This window comes from Balaenoptera physalus (assembly GCF_965194825.1).
Source record: "Balaenoptera physalus genome assembly, chromosome: 6".
Taxonomy (NCBI): Eukaryota; Metazoa; Chordata; class Mammalia; order Artiodactyla; family Balaenopteridae; genus Balaenoptera; species Balaenoptera physalus.
The window spans coordinates 127,804,408-127,825,105 of record NC_138885.1 but is presented as its reverse complement, the minus strand read 5'-3'; the positions used below and the strand labels follow the sequence as shown (position 1 = coordinate 127,825,105).

Here is a 20,698-nt window from a genome sequence, read left to right as displayed (position 1 = left end):
ACAAAAAGAATGACAACATAAAAATATAATAAAATAAATATACTCACTATTTCTGCTGTATGACCCCTAAAGGTATGGTAACAGTTTCCGGTTTCTACACTCCATAGTTTACAAGTCTTATCAAAGGACCCAGTGGCAATTTTGTCACTAAGATTTAAAAAGAATATATATGGAATTTGAAAACAAATTCAACCACAGTATTTGATATACTGAATTAAGAGAAGAGATATTAATACATGGATCTCTATCTACCCAGAAGTTTATTTCACTTTTAAAATAATAACCTATCCAGTAAATCAACTATACTCCAATATAGAATAAAATTTTTTTAAAAATAAAATAAGATAACAAGCAATCTTATATCTATTTCAGTGAACTCTATAACAAAATAGAGTTCTAATTTTTGAATAGTATCAGTTTATACGTTCAGCCCAGTGCTATAAACATCAGCAGGAACTTCCTGTCAGAGAACTCCCAAGGGCAGAGAGTCAGCCCTGCAAAAGCTTGAACTCTTTTTTTTTTTTTTAACATCTTTATTGGAGTATAATTGCTTTACAATGGTGTGTTAGTTTCTGCTTTATAACAAAGTGAATCAGTTATACATATACATATGTCCCCACATCTCTTCCCTCTTGCATCTCCCTCCCTCCCACCCTCCCTATCTCACCCCTCTAGGTGGTCACAAAGCACAGAGCTGATCTCCCTGTGCTATGCGGTTGCTTCCCACTAGCTATCTATTTTACGTTTGGTAGTGTATATATGTCCATGCCACTCTCTCACTTTGTCACAGCTTACCCTTCCCCCTCCCCATATCCCCAAGTCCATTCTCTAGTAGGTCTGTGTCTTTATTCCCGTCTTGCCACTAGGTTCTCCATGACCTTTTTTTTTTTTTTCCCTTAGATTCCATATATATGTGTTAGCATACTGTATTTGTTTTTCTCTTTCTGACTTACTTCACTCTGTATGACAGACTCTAACTCCATCCACCTCACTACAAATAACTCTATTTTGTTTCTTTTTATGGCTGAGTAATATTCCATTGTATATATGTGCCACATCTTCTTTATCCATGCATCCGATGATGGATTAATCTCCAAAATTTACAAGCAGCTCATGCAGCTCAATAACAAAAAAAGCTTGAACTCTTGCTCACCTCTTTACTACTGTGTGAACCTGGGAAGGGTATTTGAACTTTATATATGTTATATGAAACCAGTAATACCTATCCCAAAGCTCCTTTAAGCACTGAAGAAGGTATTTAAAAGGTTTTCAAAGCACATGTCAGGCACTCAATAACTTTTAGTTCTTTGTCTTCCTTTTTTCCTTCCCCAATAGATAGAGGGAGACATGAATAAAAGAATGAATGGATTAATAAGGAATAAGTGAACAAGTGAATGTCTTTTTACCCATAAGGATTGTTGAATGCTATGGCATAAACCACATTCCTGTGACCCTCCAGGGTGTGAAGTTCCTCTCCAGAGGCAGTGTCCCACAGTTTGCATGTCCGATCATAGCTTCCTGTGATAAAGCTAACACAAGCAATATAAATACATCACAAGGTGTAACTAGCAATGTGTTAATAAAGACCTCATTGTTTTTGCCTGCAGAATTGTAACCCCATTTACCTTGCTTTTTACAATGGAAGTTGTGAAGGCAGAACAAACAAATTGGGAACAATATCTAACCTTTGACCTGGAAACTTTCCAATTTTATCCCAAACCCAAAAAGGAGTTACTAAATAAAATAAAGAGTAATCCTTCCAATAATCATTCTTACAATATAAATAGTTATATCATTACATAATGTTAATCATCAGTAACATTTTCTGAAACTCTAACATAGCTCAACAAATAACATCATTCTTCCCGTTGGTCAGACCATAAAGTCTTAGCATCACCTCTGATTCCTCTCTTTCCCTCACATCCCACACACAATCTATCAGTAAATTCTGTTAGCCCAGGCTCAGAATACATCCCTAGTATGGTCACTTCTCACTAGCTCCATTGTCTCCATCTCTTGCCCAAACAAATAAAACCACCTTCTAATAGGGCTTGACTCACACATGTCCCTTACAAATCTATTTCCCTCACCAAAATTGGATTTATTTTGTTCAACCTTCCTCAGATGGCTTCCCAGTGACCTAGAGGAAAATTCAAACTTTGCTCGTGGTCCGCAAGGCCAGCAGTCCTGGCTACCCCTGGGACCTCAACTTCTCCCGAAAGCACACCCTGATCAGCCACATTCCCCTTCCCACTAGTCTCTGAAGAACTGTATTGTTTCTTTCATACATGCTAGTCCTTCTAGCCATCTGGTTTACCACCATCATCCCTAGGCCCTGGAACATGACTGACACACTAAGTGTTCAATAAATATTTGTTTAATATTTAACAATCCTTTAACGTGACTATTCTACTATAGGAATTGTTAGTATCAATATATTGACCTCTGATAGCTTAAATTAAGAGTATCTTAGTTATTCCTTAAACACTCCATTAGGAAAAATGTTTCCCAAGCACAGAAAAAAATGCACAAAATTGAAAAGCCAGTCTTAATGTCAAGTGGTTATGATAAAAGGTGAAACAAATTCTGATCTACACCCAACTAAACAGGAAGGCTGACAAGGCAGTATATCTGCGGTTCTCTTCTAGGCATTTTCCTCCTAGCTTCTTGGGGAATGTAAATTGGTATGGTCATTATGGAACACAGTATGGGGTTACCAAAATATATTAAAAATAGAACTACCATATGATCCAGCAATCTCATTTCTGGGTATATATCCAAAGGAAACGAAATCTGGATCTCGTAGCGATACCTGCACTCCTATGTTCACTGCAGCATGGTTCACTATAGCCGGGATATGGAAATAACCTGAATATCTGTCAAAGGATGAATAGGTGAAGAAAATGTGGTGCATATATATGTTTACAATGAAATATTATTCGGCCATGAGAAAGAAGGACATCCTGCCATTTGCTACTGCATGGATGAACCTGAAGGACATGACGCTAAGTGAAATAAGCCAGACACAGAAGGACAAATACCATATGATCTCACTTATATGTGCAATCTAAACAACAACAACAACAAAGTTGAACTCACAGAAGCAGCGAGTAGAACAGTATTTACCAGGGACTGGGGAGGAGAAATGGGAAGACATTGGTCAAAGGGTACAAAGTTGCAGTTACGTAGAATGAATAAGCCTAGAGATCTAATGTACAGGCATGATGACTACAGTTAATAACACTGTATTGAATGCCGGAAATATGCTGAGAGAATAGATTTCAGGTGCTCTCGTCACACACACAAAAGATGGTAACTATGGAGATGAGATGTTAATTAACTTAATTGCAGTTATCATTTCACTATGTATATGTATATCAAATCATCATGTTGTCTTCCTTACATGGATACTTTTATTTTAAAACTTTTACCCCTTGATTATTAAAAATTAGAAATACAGAATAGAAATAGACACAGACTTACACATAGAAATAAAGAACCAGAGCACAGAGGATTTTAGGGCAGTGAAACTGCTCTGTGTGATCCCACAACAGTGGATATATGTCATTATACATTTGCCAACCTGTAGAATGTACAAAACCAAGAGTCAACCCTAACGTAAACTATGAACTTTTCGCGATAATGATGTGTTGCTATCAATATCGGCTACAACTGTAACAGATGCAGGTCTCGGTGGGGGACGCTGATGGCGAGGGAAGCTGTGTGCAGGGACACAAGGCAGACGCTTTATAGGAAACCTCTGTACCGTCTGCTCAGTTGTGCTGTGAACCTAAAACTGCTCTAAAAAATAAAGCCTAATAAATTGTTTTAAATAAACAGAGAACCTTACCATGAGCCTGATTTATTAAGTGCAACGTTGGTCAGTGGCAGTATATGTGCTCTGAGAACCTTCAATGAAAGAAAACACCACTTATTTTAAACTCAAACAAAATTTTTCAGTTCATTCATTTTAACTGCAAACCAATGAAGACACTCAAATGTGTCTTAATTATACATAATAAATGGACAATATCAACTATCTGAACAAATGAGAAAAATACATTGGACCTTCTATTATTAAGACCAATGACACATTTGGTGGCTACAACTAATTACAGAAACATAATAGGATCTGTGTTTTCCATCGATTTACCTTTAGATAGATTATGGCTATAAAATACCAAATAGCACTAATTTATATTTTCTTTCACATATTGCACATGGTTTTGTATATATGCATGAACAGTGTATATAGGAAATAAACTAAATATGTTTCAAATACAGATTTACAATGTATCATTACTTTTTGAATCTTAAAGCTCCTTCAGAGTCAGGATATGTCGTGTTATTTATCTCTCCATCCCTACACTGTCTAGCACATAGTGGACGCTTAATATTTATTGAATGAATAGACTTAAATTGGATCGTCTGCTTATAGACAGAGTGATTGGCTAGGCTGGGACGGTTCCAGTTATGTCTACTGCCAGAGGGTAACTATTAATAGTGTCCTCTTTCACTATCAAAAATGTTCCCTTTGGAGGATAAATTACAAGGTCATGCGTTATAGAGCTCATATTTGAAGTTAAACAGTGCCACCTGCTGGACAAAGAACTATTACAAGAATAACCATCCTCTCGTAAATGGTACGGATGAATACAGAAGATTGCCTGAATATTTTGCATCAGACAAAATAAGCTGAGTATTTAATAACAAGTCTACTTAAGTCGTAAAAAATAAAATCAGTGTAATATAAATCAATTCTAGAATAAATCATTAAATTTTGTTAAATAATAAAGAAAAAAATAAAAGCTGTTCTTGAATAAATGACATTTGTTTTAATTTAGTCACCAAAATAATAGAGGAAAATAAGCATATTTTCATTGAATTAAAATTATTATGCAATCCATATCAATAAATAATTTGCTAAAATATAGTTTAGGTCACATGGAAGCAGAAAATTTGAAATATTGATACACCATGAAACATGTCTTAATATTACTCTAACTGGAAAAAAATTTTAATTATTCAATAACTTAGATTATCCTTTAGATTTATCATTATAAAGAAAAGTTAAAGTTATTAGTACAAATCTTTATTGAACCTGTTAAGAAGTAAATTTTTGAATTTCATTCATTCATTCAACGAACATTTATTAAGACTTAGTCTTAATAAATAAAGACTAAGTCCTAATAAATAAAGATTAAGTCTTAATAAAGACTAAGTCTTAATAAAGACTAAGTCTTTATTAAGACTTAGTCTTAGCAAAAATGTGTGAGGAACTGAGGGAAAGAGAAAACATGATTTGTACTTTACCTCAGATTAATAGAACATCAATTAATTCATTGAAGTTCTACTTAGTATCTTTAAAACAGACATTACCTTAAAAAGATAGAATTTGTGGTTGCTGTACTGTCCGAGTTTATTTTGTAACCTCTGTATTAAAAGTTTGACCTGGTCTGCTCGTGAAGCTGTGATTAGAGGTTCTGCTTTCTGTATCTCTTCTACTAAGGCATTGACATCTGTACTGAAATTCACCAAGAACAAAAAAGTTATTTTTGTCTATGTCAAAAATTGCATATACATTTATTACATAAAGGATTATATAGCTTTATGAAGCATAAGATTTATAAAATGTCAACAACACCATCATTTTTACCAAGAGATTTCTGGGGGGAAAAAAATCACAGAAATCACTGGAGAGCGTTGTGTCACAGATGAAAGCTGCTTGGGTTCTCTCCAATGCCTTTCCATTAACTGAGACTTCTCCTGAGGAAGGTGTACAAAGATTCTCATTTGCTTACCTAAGAAGGCCAAGTGCATACTGCTTCTGAACAAGAGCTCTTTTTATTTATTTTTTTCCTGTGTCTTTTTTCTTTTAAATGAACATATATTAAATGTGCCCACTCCTACTATTCTTTGCACCTTACATATGTTCTGTCATTTAATCCTATAACAACCCTCTAATTTAACGCGTTTTCACAACTATTTTAGTGATGAAGAAACTGAGGCTCAGAAAGGTTAGATTTGCAATATTTTTAGGGAAAGAGAAAGTACCTAGCCAAAAACAAACATTCAAAGAATTATTATTATTATTATTATTAGATTTCTTATGGGCTATAACATTATTTCCCTGAAAGAGAACTGGTGTGAAAAGATTCAAGTTTTCCCCAGTATTCAAATAATCTACAGCAATTATGGTAAATTTTGCTAGTCCAGAATAATATTAATTCAAGACAAATATTAATGTCTGTATACCACAAAACATCCAAAATAGGGTCATTTTGCAAAACATGTCACAAATGCGTATCGAGAAAGGACTCAGGGCCCAGCTGCTGTGAAGGAGGTGAAGTTGGCTGACGGCCTCCAGCTGCATCTTCTTCAGGATCCATGTTTAATGTTTGGGCCGACGGCTTGCTCTTATCCACAGCCCTCGGCCGCTGGCTAGGCAAGGGGGCCACGCAAGAGCCTGGCCGTTTCTGCCCCGTTGCGGGGGGGTCCTCAAACCCGCAAGCTTTATTCCGAGCTCCCCCACGGGCTGGAGAGACTCTTGTCAAATCTGCATCATCAACAAGGTTGATGTCTCCTCCTGCCCAAACGTGCCTCATCCTCTGATGTGTCCCAGGTGTCACTTCCCAGTAACCCTGTACCCACCCACTTCTGTTTCAGCATCTGCTTCCCAGAAATGTGAAATCTGATAAGCATCCTCTTCCTGTTCATAAATAAACATACGCTGAGCTCCAGTGTTGTGCAAGGCACTGAGCTAGGAGACCATTCATTCAACTAACATTTATTACCTACCATAGGTTGAGTCCTGGGAGTGTCAGAGATATGGTCCCAGGTCTCAAGAAACACAGTCTTTCAGAATAAGAGTGAATATTTGGAATGGAAATGAATCAGAGATGTTTCACAATGATGACTTTGAAAACCTCAGTTGTCAAAATAGTTATACTTTCATAGGAATTAAAAAGATAATAATGCCTCTTGGAAAGGTTTCCAACAAATATTATGAATCAAAACAGATTTCCAAACTAAAAGGTTTATCTTTTTTCTTTTTAAATAAGGTTGGTTTGGGAAGAAGAAGAAGAAAGATTGATGATCCTTTTTCCACTTCCTCCTCATTCAGCAAGACATTCAAATAAAATTCAACAAAACAAACAGGAAATAATATACCCCGGAGCAATTTTATTAGTAATGCATTGTCTGTGGCTAATGCAGCTCACCCACACACCATCCTATGTCAGGGTCTCCCAATCACAATTTTGGATATGAAATACATATTGCATTATATAGCTAGCTTACCTGGTATGGAGATCGAGCAGATCTATGGATTTGGTCTTTAATTGTCCACTTTTCTCATATTCCAACATAATTCCTAAGAAATAAACAAATATTAAGTTATAAAACACTTATGATCACAGCCTATGCCAAAAGTTAACCTACTTTGACAAAATTTTTTCATTTTTGTTTTTTCCATTTTTGAAATTTTTCTACATAAAACATATACAGTGATGTCTGATTTCAAAACCAGATGGTGTAGACCCACTTTTCCTTGGTCTGTCCTCTAAATACACTTGAAATCATTCAGCAGACAATGCTAAAATAATTGAAAGTTGGATAGAAGAAGGTGGATGGATAGGGGCCTCAGGATTTGGGAATGACAACATGGTGAGTTCCCTGGGTTTTCTTTTCATTTCACATGTATCCCAACAGTGGCGACCAGAAGGACTTGCAGCCTGGAACCACCGAAGAGCACAGACAACGAAAAATCAAAAAACCACAAAAAACCTTGCTTTCTGTGGCCAACGGACAAGGAAAAGAGAAGTCAAACAAAGTACTAACGAGGAGCCCTAAACTGCTCCACCACGGGGGCCCCTGCAGGCAGGCCCACCCACCAGTGGAAGCCCTGGGCTGTTCCAGCCCCCACTGCAAAGCTGGGCCGCAGTGCAGTCTCATCTGCCTGCAACAGCTGCAGCAGCAAAGCCGCAGACCTTCACAATCCCTGCTCCTTAGCCGGTGTCTGAGGGGGCCATCTGATCTGCCTAAAGCAGCATCAGCGAAGTCCCAGGACCTCCCAGACCCCGTTCCACAACAAGGTACCAAAGCAGCGTCTCCCTGCCTTTCAACCAGTGGCACAACCAGGCCCAGGGGCTTGTCCTCCACCCCCAGAAGGTCACACAGTGAGAACAGGCGCACTGGGGACATACCTTCTGCCCCTGCAGGTGGCACCAGAGAAGACTGAGCAGGAGTCTTGCTAAGACAAAGCAAAGCAGGAGTCTTACACCAGAAAAACAAATTAGACCAGAATGACATGGCAAAGGCTCAGAAAACTAAAGTATCACTGTAATTAAAGCCCACAAAAGCAGACCAGAACCTATGTGCTAAACCTAAACATGGTGACGGCATGCCAAAATCGATGTAGGTGGGATCAAGAGTCTCCAGGATACAATAAAAAGTCACTCATCACAATGAGAACCAGAGAAAGACAATCAATAAATGCCAATATGGAGATGAATCAGATACTGGAACTAATGACGAGGATTTTAAAGGAGGTATCATAAAAATGCTTCAGGGACTTCCCTGGCTTTCCAGTGGTGAAGATTCCACACTTCCAATGCAATGGGCGAGGGTTCAAACCCTGGTCAGGGAACTAAGATCCCACACGCCTTGCGGTGCGGCCAGAAAAAAAAAAAAAAAAAAGTTTCAGCAGTCGTTTACAGATTCACTTGAAACAAGTAAATGAAAAACTCTCAGAAAATAAATAGAAGTTATTGAAGTAAATCAAATGGGAATTATGGTGTCATAAAAAATACAATAACCAAAATGAAAAATGTGCTGAATAGGCTCAATAGTAGAGCAGAGATGACAAAGCAGAGAATCAGTGAACTTGAAGACTAATCAACAGAATATATTCAAGCTGAACAACAGAGAGATAACAGACTGAAAAAAATTTGAACAGAGCCTCTATCATACCACCTCTATGGATATGGACCAGTGGAACTGAAAAGTTTTGGCCTCAGGACCAATTTACATGTTTTTAATTATTGGGAATTTTGGGGTTTCTAATACTTTCCACATTAAAATTGAAAATTAAAAAAAATATTTATTAAATTGTTGTAGGGCTTCCCTGGTGGCGCAGTAGTTGAGAATCTGCCTGCCAATGCAGGGGACACGGGTTCGAGCCCTGGTCTGGGAAGATCCCACATGCCGCGGAGCAGCTGGGCCCGTGAGCCACAATTACTGAGCCTGCGCGTCTGGAGCCTGTGCTCCGCAGCAAGAGAGGCCGCGATAGTGAGAGGCCCGCGCACCGCGATGAAGAGTGGCCCCCGCTCGCCGCAACTGGAGAAAGCCCTCGCACAGAAACGAAGACCCAACACAGCCATAAATAAATAAATTAATTTTAAAAAAATTGTTGTAAAATAGCAATAATAAATTCATAGGATGTTAATATAAATAGCATATTTTATAGAAATAACTATTTATTCCCCTCACCCAAAAAATGTAAGAAAAGTAGCATTGTTTTACACTTTTGCAGATCTCTTTAATATCTAGCTTAACTAAAGACGGCTGGATTCTCATCTCTGCTTCTGCATTTAAGCTGTTGTTTTAGATATAATATGAGAAAGGTTGTTTTAGATATAATATATAAGGTTGTTTTAGATATAATATAAGAAAAAACCTGGGTCATACACAGATATGTAGTTGGAAAATGGAGGAATATTTTAATCAGTTTTTTGTGTAATGTTGGATATTCTTCTTTGATACTACTTTAAGACTCAACAAATGGTAGTTTTATAAAGATTGGTTGCAATTCCGAGTCTGAAACCACATCAATGAACTCTTCAGACCCGGTTACATTAAAACCCATTGGTCTATCTCACACTTTCAATTTCTTTTACCACGTGTGATTTACAACATCATGCACCAGATAATTGAGAAATGTTAGTTTACTGAGTTCTAAATGTGGGCATATTTCATCATACAATATCCAAAAAATCACAGTTGTTAATACCACTACCAATATCTATCATCAGAAAACTCATTTACTGTTGGTAAGCTGTTAAGCTTACGATGTTAGATACAAATTTCCTGAAGTTCTAATGCTCGCTCTGAAAGCTCAGATTTTATCACTGGCAAGAAATATTGACAGTTTTGCTTGAAAATTTCAGACTCACTTTGTTCATTTTCAAGAAAACGTCTGCCATATATCCAAGTCTGAAAACCATGTTTATTTCTGTCTTTCACGTAAAAACGGTGTTCCATGAAAAAAATGGCTAGTTCATCTTTCAGCTCAAACACATGCACAAGCACATTCCTCAAGATAAGGATCGTACATCACTTTGCAGCAGAAGCACCTTAGGAGAACTTTCTACTTCATCACCCAGAAAACACGTACCCACGTGTCAGTATTTCACTACGTTAATAAGTGTTATTGCTTCACCAAGGACATTCTTAAGTAAAATGGAGGGCTTTTTGGTGTTTGTTTGTTTGTTTGTCTGTTTTTCCTATTGCAAGTGTGTCAGTGAGGAATACAGTGGCCACTGTTAGAGTCTGGTGCCACTGCTTGATCTGTAGTCAGGCACCAGCAGTTTCACCTTCCATTGCTTTTGCACCACTAGGGCAACTATCTACACCGTGAAAAAAAGAAAATGATATCTTAGTGTTATTGCAAAAAGAGATTTGACATTGAGGCCCCCAATGAAAGGATTTGAGGGCCCCAAGAGTCCCCTTACACTTTGAGAATCACTGCAACAGACTATAATTTGATATAACAGATATGATTCCAGCAGCATTTCGGATCAGGAGAGAACAGGAAACTCTGTCAAAACACTGTATTTACTTTTCAAAAGCATTGAAACATTGAGACAGAATATGCAGAGCTGAAAAGGCAGGTATTATATTTGGCATCAAACAGATCCAAGTTGGAGTTCCAGCCCAATTCCTCACTCATTTCATGATACTAGTAATCTCTTTATATCTCAGTTTTCTCATCTATAGATAATACCTTCAAGTTTGTTGGTTAAGATTAAATAACTTGTATATAAAGCACCTGGCATACATAAAGTCTTACTGAACAGTGCTCATTACGTAGCTATTAATCAAATGCTACCTTTTGACCTATTCTTGTATGTCACGGTCACCTTGTATTGCTTAAATTGCATTATGCCTTCTCTCTCCAGTGAGATTGTAACATATTTGAGAGAAGAAAACATGTTTCTTTATACTCCCAGGAGGATCTTCCTCAGAACCAGGCGTTGTGTACTCAAGTGTAACATTTTAAGACAGAAAAAGCATTCTAAATTCTTTTAATGACTCAAAAAACTGCTAGAATGCCATGGCACAGCAAGCAAACAACTGTAGTTGAGAGGCTAGTATGGCATAGTTTTGTTTTTTCCCCAAAAAGTAATTCATTTACGTCAAAGACTTGAAACCAAGCTCTAGTCTGAGAAGCAAACTTCCAAAAAAGGGGGGGGGGGGGGGGCGGGGAAGGCTTGATGGAGAGCCAACCACTGCAAATACTGGTCTTATTTCCTAAGAGTGAAAATCGGCTTCTTGTGCCACATTAAGCTTTTTAGCAAAATATGGATATTATAACATTGTTAAAATATTTTTTTATTTTATATGCCATACGTTCTAGAAAGGATTTAAGGGGGCTGAAAAGATAAATAGAATACAAAAAGCTAAGACTGGAAGTAGATAAGAAATAGATACATTAACAAGGGAAGATGCAAGTAAAGGAAAGATCACATTTATAATTACATTGAGCACTTAAATATAAAATTAGCAAGAAATGTGTAAGACCTAGACGCACTATTGGATGTAGGAGAAAATTATGGTAAGTGGAAAGACACATCTGGATGAGAAAACTCAATATTGTGAAGACATCAAATTAATCTATGGAGTTAAAGTAATTATAATAATTTTCTTCTTGGGAATTTGAAAATTTACCAAATATTATAACAAACTAAAAACAATAAAGTGTGGCTCTGATACAAAATTAAATCAACATAATAGAATCACCTATCTATGGAAATTTTAAATAAAGTGAAGGTAATATTTCCAATTAGAGGGGAAAGAATGGATTATTATTTAATAAATAACGATGTAATAAGTTGGATTTGGGGAATATTCATAAAATTGGAATTAATCCACACAGTGTACAAAAATATATTCTAGGTTGATTACACATTTTAATATTTAAAATAAAATATAAATGTATTTTCTGAATAATAGAAAATATATCTTAGTGTCTGTGATCCACATTTTAAGCATGATATGAAACACCACAGCTTAAAAAAAGGAAAAATTTGATAAATTTGTCTGAAATAAATTTTTTCTACACAGTGAAAGATACCACACATTTAAAGGCAAACGATAATCAGCAAAAAAGAATCAACTATAAATACAAAGCTTAAAGAACTTAATATTTAAAAACTCGGAAAGTTATTTTAAAGACTGAAAACTGAACAAAAGGCATGAATAGTCAACTTTCAAAGACAAGGATCAATAAACAGACCAAAATAAAATGTTCCGAATGTCATTAATAAGAACTACAAAATAACAGGTATGATTTTTTACCCATCAGATTAGCAAAGATTACAAAGACTGATAGTACTCAGTACTAGCAAGGTTGAGCAAACATGCATTCGCAAATACTATCGGTGGATATGTGGCAGGGTATCCTTTCAAGGGGCAATCACACCTTCAGTGGGTTGAGGGTTATCTTCGGATCCTTTGATGTATTCTTCAAACTTTGGTTACAAGTAAATGTTACTTTTATAATAAAAAAAGTACGAGAAAAAAAGAACATGGAGAAAAAGGAAGAAAAATGATACGCATCAACATTATCAGAATATAAACTCTTGAAAATCAAGACCCCCATAAGGTTACTTGAAAACTCAAGTACTTTCAAGCACTTTTCCAGTACTTTGAAACATACAAAGTGTCTATCAATTCGAGGTATTGTTATCATCAAGCACTGTTTCTTTCCTGTTCTGGAATTTTAAGTTTTTTGAATTTTATATAAGAATGCTCATGCACTATGTATTACTGAGGAAAGTATACATTCAATAAAGAGTTGAGTAAATAAATAATATAAATAGGAAGTAATGTAATCATAATCCATAACTCAGAGAAAGGTTGGAAAGAACCAGCACTTGACAGCCCACACAGCATAATCTAATTCCTAAATAGATGCATTTAAAAAGTCTAGCAAACAACTGTTCACAACAGCTAAAACACGGACACAACCTAAATGTCCATTGACAGATGAATGGATAAAGAAGATGTGGTACATACACATGATGGAATACTACTCTACCATAAAGAAAGTATGAAATAATGCCATTTGCAGCAACGTGGATGCACCTAGAGATTATCATACTAAGTGAAGTTAAGTCAGAAAGAGAAAGACAAGTACATCACTTATATGTGGAATCTAAAATATGGCACAAATGAACTTATCTACAAAACAGAAACAGACTCATAGACATAGAGAACAGACTTGTGGTTGCCAGTGGGGAGGGGGGGAGGGAGAGGGATGGACTGGGAGTTTGGGGTTGGTAGATGCAAACTATTACATTTAGAATGGATAAACAACAAGGTCCTACTGTATAGCACAGGGAACTATATTCAATATCCTGTGATAAACCATAGTGGAAAAGAATATTAAAAAGAATGTACATACGTGTATAACTGAGTCACTTTGCTGTACAGCAGAGATTAGCACAACATTGTAAATCAACTCTACTGCAATAAAAAAATGTCTAGCAAACAAAATAACAAAATTCTGCTTTTCTTATTCACAACTACCTTATTTTTAATAAGATGAAAAATGTTTAAAAAAGTCCCTACATCAACTATTAAAAATTAGGTGGGTTGCTGTACAAATGGATCTAGAAAATAAAGTGCAAAATCTGAAACATGTACATTTATTTGACTGCTTCACTGTGACAAGACATCAAGGCAATAGGCTCACTGAACTCCAATATGAGCAAGAGGCTATGACTTGTGCAGTGAAGAATACAAGCAGAAAATAGACAAAGATGCTTGCAGGAATACATGTTGTTCTCCAGAGATTGTTTTCCACAGTATCTTAATATTCTTGATCTTCCCCTGGCTGTGAACTATTATGCAATAGGTATGATTCCCAGGACACCTAGGTAAGAAGCCACTACACCCCAAATTCTACAATGTACTAAAAGGCTAAGCTTCAAAAGGTAATAGTATTCCTTACCCAGCTCATAATCAATAGAAACCTTTAAAGTGTTCAAAATATCAACCAGTTCAATTAATGCTTATTTAGATCCTTCTTCTGGACAAAGAACAAGGGTACCACAGTCAATAAATGAAAGACAAAGACTGTCATAACTGAGTCAACTGAAAAGCACGAATTCAACACCTACTCTTCACAAAGCGAAGAGCTTCTGAATTAACGAATGTGACCAAGACAAAAAAGGAATGCCCCATGTTTGATTAGCCATATTACTGCTACTTTTCCTTAGTCTTCAGGAATCTAGGTAGGGGGAGGAATAATTCAGTGGATGCCAACAAAAGAATGCTCCTGACCTATATGTTACTCAAAAGAAAGTGGGAGGACTGAAATTAAAGGGTTAGGAGGCGAAACATAATTGCTTTATAGGCAGAAGGGATAAAGGTGGCATGAGAATGATTCAGTGGTGAGTGATTTTTTTTCCTATTTGATAATGTTATTGTAACAGCCACCTGCTATTCAATAGTACCTTGGAAATTTGTATATCATATGGCTTACCAAAGATTAGAATTCCGAAATTAAGTATCTAACATGCTAAGTGAGATGACCTTATTATAAGATAATCATTAAGGCAATAGTCACAACCATGAGTTTAAAGCTTTACTTGAGTTTAAGATTGCTATTAGAGGGACTTCCCTGGTGGTCTGGTGGTTAAGACTCCGCGCTTCTACTGCAGGGGCGAGGGTTCTATCCTGGTTGGGGGACTGAGATCCCTCATGCTGCGCAGCATGGCCAAAAAAAAAGAACTATATGGGAAAAGAATCTGAAAAAGAATGGATATATATATATATATATATATATATATATATATATATATATATATATATATATGCATACATGTAAGGCTGAATCACTTTGCTGGAATTTTAAGAGGGAGAATATTAGTGTCCTTACTACAAATGTTAACTTCACGTCAGAGAAAGTTGCACTCTTGCAGGCAGGCAGAAGCAGGATCCCTTGGGAGTTCAAACATTTATTTACAACAGTTTCCATGTCTGGATCAACCTCTTTCATCATACACATTCATCTACTCATGCACTCACTCAGTAAACACTGAGTGCCTCCTATATCCCAGAGTCTCTTCTAGAACTGAGAATACAGCAATGAAGGAGAGACAAGATCTCAGTTCTCATGGAGCTTACATTTTATGGGAAAGAGGCAGACATTTAAAACGTAAACAATAAATACACTTTAAGATGATGATAAATAGGGCTTCCCTGGTGGTGCAGTGGTTAAGAATCTGCCTGCCAATGCAGGGGACACGGGTTCGAGCCCTGGTCTGGGAAGATCCCACATGCCGCGGAGCAACTAAGTCCGTGCACCCCAACCACTGAGCCTGCACTCTAGAGCCCGCAAGCCACAACTACTGAGCCTACGTGCTACAACTACTGAAGCCCACGTGCCTAGAGCCTGTGCTCCACAAGAGAAGCCCCCATAATGAGAAGCCCGTGCACCGCAACAAATAGCCCCCGCTCGCCACAACTAGAGAAAGCCCGTGCGCAGCAACGAAGACCCAATGCAGCCAAAAATTAATTAATTAATTAATTTTTTTTTTAAAGTTTAAAAAAAGATGATAAATATCATAAAGACAATAAAACAAAATGGCAGAGAGTAAAATCAATGAGGGGAAGTGCTTCTCTGAAGGATGATAAAAAAGGTCTCTGAATAGGTGACATTGAGACCAAATGAAGTAAAGGAGCCAAACTCTAGGGACAGCTGAGTTCAGAAAGAGAGAATGATGAATGAAATGCCCTCCATTAAGTCTTGGAAGAACATCCTAAAGAAGTCTGAAGTAAAGGATGAAGTTAAACTAGGAATCCAGTTGACAAGCCCAGGGATGGTTGAAGTAGAGGCAATGGTGGGTGAGATGGAGATAAGGGCAGGGTACAGGTGATAGCTGGAAGAAGGGTTGGGTCAAGAAACGTGTGCCAAAAAAATATACAAATCAATTTTCCCTGCAAAGTAAAGGAGCTGTTACAGTGGAGGATTACTGGACTGAATGTCAATATTATGACATAGTATGAGTGTGTTTCGTGTTTGGTAATTGCAATCATTGTTGCTTTTGTTGTGGTCATCCATTTACAATGCTTGGTGTCAGTTTATTTATCTCTTGTAAAAATAAAATACAGTGTGTGTGTGTGAAAAAAATAAAAAATAAAAATGGGGAAATTAATTAATTAATTAATTTTTTAAAAAAAGAAACGTGTGCCAAGGAAATGGAGAGAATGTGATGGATGCACAGAAGAGTTTGGAAGTAGAGTTGACAGAATTTGTTTACGGACTGGATAAGGGAGTGCAGAGAGGGGCAGTGAATGATCACAAGAGAGAAATAAAGGATGACCGAGGTTTCTGCCAGAAAAAGTGGATGGGTGGTGATACCATCCATGGACTGGGCACAGCCTGAAGCAGCTACACGATTAGGATGGGATTGGAGAAGAGGGATCGTGAGGTCTGTGCCTATTAGACATCTCGATGGAGATGTTGACTAAGCAGATGGATGCATTGCTGTGAACAGTGAGACATTCAGTGTGAAGATTTTTCAAGTCCCACTCCTCACAAAGTTATCCAAAATCAAACCAGTCCAAAGTGATCTCACACTCCTTTGACATCCTAATGACAGTTCTTATCCAAACTTTTCATTGGGTAAGTGTATTTTGTCATCTACTGCCTTGTGGCAAGCTTTGCAGACTTTTTACTTTATATTCTTATTTTTAATGTGAGTACTGAATTAGAAGCCAAGAATTCTGCTCCTATTTCTGTCCCTGAAAACCTGTGTGACCCGTGGACTTCACTTATTCTCTAAAGGTCACCATGTCCTCACCTATAAAACAAGAGGACTAGGCAATGCTGTCCTACTCTAAAACTAGAGCATTCTAGAATCTTCTGGGTTTATTTCACAATTCCTTAAGTCATTGGAACTTTTTAAAAGTCCCATGACAAGGAGCGCAAAGTGTGTACAGAGTAGGCCTTCAGTAAATGTGCTGATTGACTGATATGTACAGTCTGGGATTCAGTCACTAAGGTAATATGCTTATTAAGTATGCATTTTTCTTTTCATACTCAACACACCTTGACTTAGTCATTCTGGTGCGTTTAAAATAAAAATCAATGTGGGGGCTTCCCTGGTGGTGGAGTCTGCCTGCCAATGCAGGGGACACGGGTTCGAGCCCTGGTCTGGGAGGATCCCACGTGCCGCGGAGCGGCTGGGCCTGTGAGCCACAGTTGCGGAGCCTGTGCTCCGCAACAAGAGAGGCCGCGGAGGTGGGAGGCCCGCGCACCGCCATGAGGAGTGGCCCCCGCTTGCCACGGCTGGGGAAGGCCCTCGCACGGAAGCGGGGACCCAGCACAGCCATGGATGAATAAATAAACAAATACTTTAAGGGAAGAAAAATCAACGTGGCCCTTGTCGGTGTCTTCCCTTCCAGAAACCAATATTCCACGACATCACTAATCACCTCCTCTCCCTCCCCGTCCACTTCATTCCTAAGTAACCAGAAAGCATCATGACTCAGCAATTTAAAAGTTTAAAGACTTCCTGAAAGAGTCTTTTTAAAACTTTTGAGGAACAAAGTCCAGCATCCGAAGCAGTGAGGGGCCCAAGTTAGGAAGCACCAGGCTTCCCGTCCCACAGGGGTCACTCGCTCTGGACCCCACCTCTCGGGTCCCCGCACCCTCCTCTGCCCCAGACCCTCCTGGTGCAGGTCCTCACATGAGGGCAGAGCGGGGCCCGGCCTGTACCTGGCGGGTAATACCGGAGCAGTAAGCTCTTGAGCTTCATTCTCTCGCCGGGGGACCACCAGCCGACCGACGTGGTCGTCATGGAAACGGCCAAACAGCGGAAGGCGCCGGCGCGCATGCGCGCGCGCCACAAAAAGCTCCTGGGATCGCGGCCTGGAGCCCGAGCTCTTGGGGTGCATCCTGCAGCTCAGGCGTCCCGGGGCTGGCGGGGGGTGGGGTCCGGGATATGCTCCGGCGCAGATCGCGCCCTGCCCTCCCCCCAACCCGCATCTGCCTCGGGGTTCCCGAGGGCGGGCGCGGGGTTCCGGGAGCCGCTCAGGGAGCGCGCTCCTGCCCGCGCCGCGGCCACCGGAATCTACACCCTTTGGTGTCTGGGGTGGGTGGGACGAGGGCCACTCGTGTCTTCAGTAAGGGAGACCTCACAAGGGGCGAGGCGCGGCCGAGGACCAAGGGCCTCAGCTACAGTCTGGGCCACACGCACTTTAACCCATTGGGTTTCCAATACGGAGGGGTGGGCGAAATACCCCGCGCTCGGTTACTGTTCTCGGCCCCTCATGCCCTGTCCCTGTCCCCACAAAAGAAAAATGACCTCGCTACGTTTCCAGTGCCATGCACTGCGCCAAGCGCTCCATCCACTATACGCACTGCGCCAAGCGCTCCATCCACTATACGCACTGCGCCAAGCGCTCCATCCACTACACTCACAGTCCGAACAAAGGCACGCGTTATGCACCATTTATTTGCACCCCATCTCGAGGATGAGACAACTGAGCATTAGAGGAAGTGCAGAACCACCCAAGGTCACAGAGAAGCAGGTGGGAAGGCAGACGTGTCAGAAGCCCATACCCGGAAGCCTCCACCTATGCTCCTAACCCTGGGTTTAAGGCTTTGGAGGCCTTCTTTTGACTTGTTCTGTTTCTTGCCAGCACGGGTTCTTTGCCTGACAAGTTGAGTTTCCATCACGAAAACTGTGGACCGGAAGAGTCAGCTAGCCGGATTGTCCATTTCCTTTAAGGAATTTGGCCTAAATCCCGAAATTAGAATTCCCCAAACTTAAGCAATTCCTGAGTTATCTTCATAGCCTTGGGCCACAGCTCCTTATCAGCTGCATACCTAAGGGTTTTCTTTAAATTCTTACAATTTCTCTGAACTGGCTCACTTGTTTTACTGCACATTTTTTAATGTAATTTAAAAGAAAATTGTTGTCAATACTGTGAATTAAAACTTTGTATAATTCTCAATGAGGAGCAGCAGGTAACTATAAAAATAAATGCAATTTTTAAAAATACTATTGAAATACTCTATACTATTGCCTGCCAGACTGCAAAACAAAGACCTTTCCTTTCTTTCTTTTTTTTTTTAAAGGGAAAAATTAGCAACTATTTGAAATTTTCAAGACAAGCTAGCACACAACTGAACCTTTTTACTTCATATACTCAGAATGTTGGAGAGATCATTGAAATAGGAAAGCCTCTGCTGCTAAGTGATACAATTAAACCTAATACAAATGGACAGCACATAAAAATCACTTCATGCCACCAGCAGTAAGCATCCCACACTTGGGAAGCGGGGAAACAGATGAAATCTAAGATACCTTCTAGCTCAAACTTTCCCCTCATGATTAAGACTCTGGAAAGGGTTTAAGTAGGGAGAGGCAAAGAGCTCATCTGTAGAAATGAGGGATTCTCCAGTAGATTTCGTTCACCCATGTTATTGCTTATGCTTGTGCCATTTAAAATGAGGCCTTTGGAAAAATAATAACTTTACTGTAGAGAAATCTGGTAGACACCATTTAACCACTTGATCAAAGCTAACATCACCAATGTTGGGACAAACTGACATCTGTATCTCCATTACAATGCACTGAAAAGGACAGAGCAATTCTCTGGAATTTCTGCCCACGATGCATTACCTGCCTCTAATCATGAGGAAACATCAGAACAACCAAAACCTGAAGAAATTGTACAAAATAACTGTCAAGGTCAAGAAAGAAAAAGGTAGACTGAAAAACTACTCCAGATTAATGCACACTAAAGAAGTTGAACAACTAAATGCACTGAGTGATCCTGGATCCTAGACCAGGAAAAAAAATAGTTATAAAGGACATGATTGGGACAACTGGATGAAATTTGAATAGGGACTGAGGTTTAGAGTATATTTTATTAATATTATATCAATATTCTTTCCTAATTTGATCATTGTACTGTGGTTATGTGAGAGAATGTCCTTGTTCTTAGGAAAAACCCACTGACTTATTTAAGGATAAAGGGGTATGATACCTGCAATCAACTCTCAAATGGTTTTGAAACTTTATGTGTAAGTATAGATGTGTGTTGATAAAGCCAATGAGCAAAATGTTGAATCTAGGCGAAGGGTTCCTTTTGGGGTATTCCTTGAGTACTCTTGTAACTTCTCCATAAATTTGAAATTCTTGCAAAATAAAAAGAGGCCTTTGTTTCCCACAGGCCAAGCCAGCTTCAGAATATTCTGGGATATCAGTGGCAATCACAGAACTATTTGGCTCCACTTTTGTTCTGTTAAGAGAGTCCAAGTTCAAGTACACTCCCTGTTTCACCCCTAATTCCACCTCCATCTTCCTCTAGTTATAGGACCCAAAGCCTCCATCATTGTTGCCTACCCTTCACCACTCCCTCCATTTCCATGAGTTCCTGTCCTCCCTAAGTGGCTCTT

General features: G+C 38.8%; 1 protein-coding gene across 2 annotated transcripts in view; it reads right to left on the bottom strand.

The window, feature by feature from the left end:
* Window positions 1-18,225, bottom strand: part of DAW1 (dynein assembly factor with WD repeats 1) — a 52,938-nt gene extending 34,713 nt beyond the window's left edge. For both annotated transcript variants that reach the window (XM_082464699.1, XM_082464700.1), the window contains exons 1-6: window positions 18,008-18,225; window positions 7,300-7,372; window positions 5,380-5,524; window positions 3,851-3,909; window positions 1,407-1,529; window positions 48-147 (exon numbers count right to left, since the gene is read on the bottom strand). In XM_082464699.1, coding sequence (XP_082320825.1) covers window positions 48-147; window positions 1,407-1,529; window positions 3,851-3,909; window positions 5,380-5,524; window positions 7,300-7,372; window positions 18,008-18,125 — 618 coding nt within the window. In that variant the 5' untranslated portion in view covers window positions 18,126-18,225. The remainder of the gene's footprint in view (window positions 1-47; window positions 148-1,406; window positions 1,530-3,850; window positions 3,910-5,379; window positions 5,525-7,299; window positions 7,373-18,007) is intronic.
* Window positions 18,226-20,698: the final 2,473 nt, after the last annotated feature.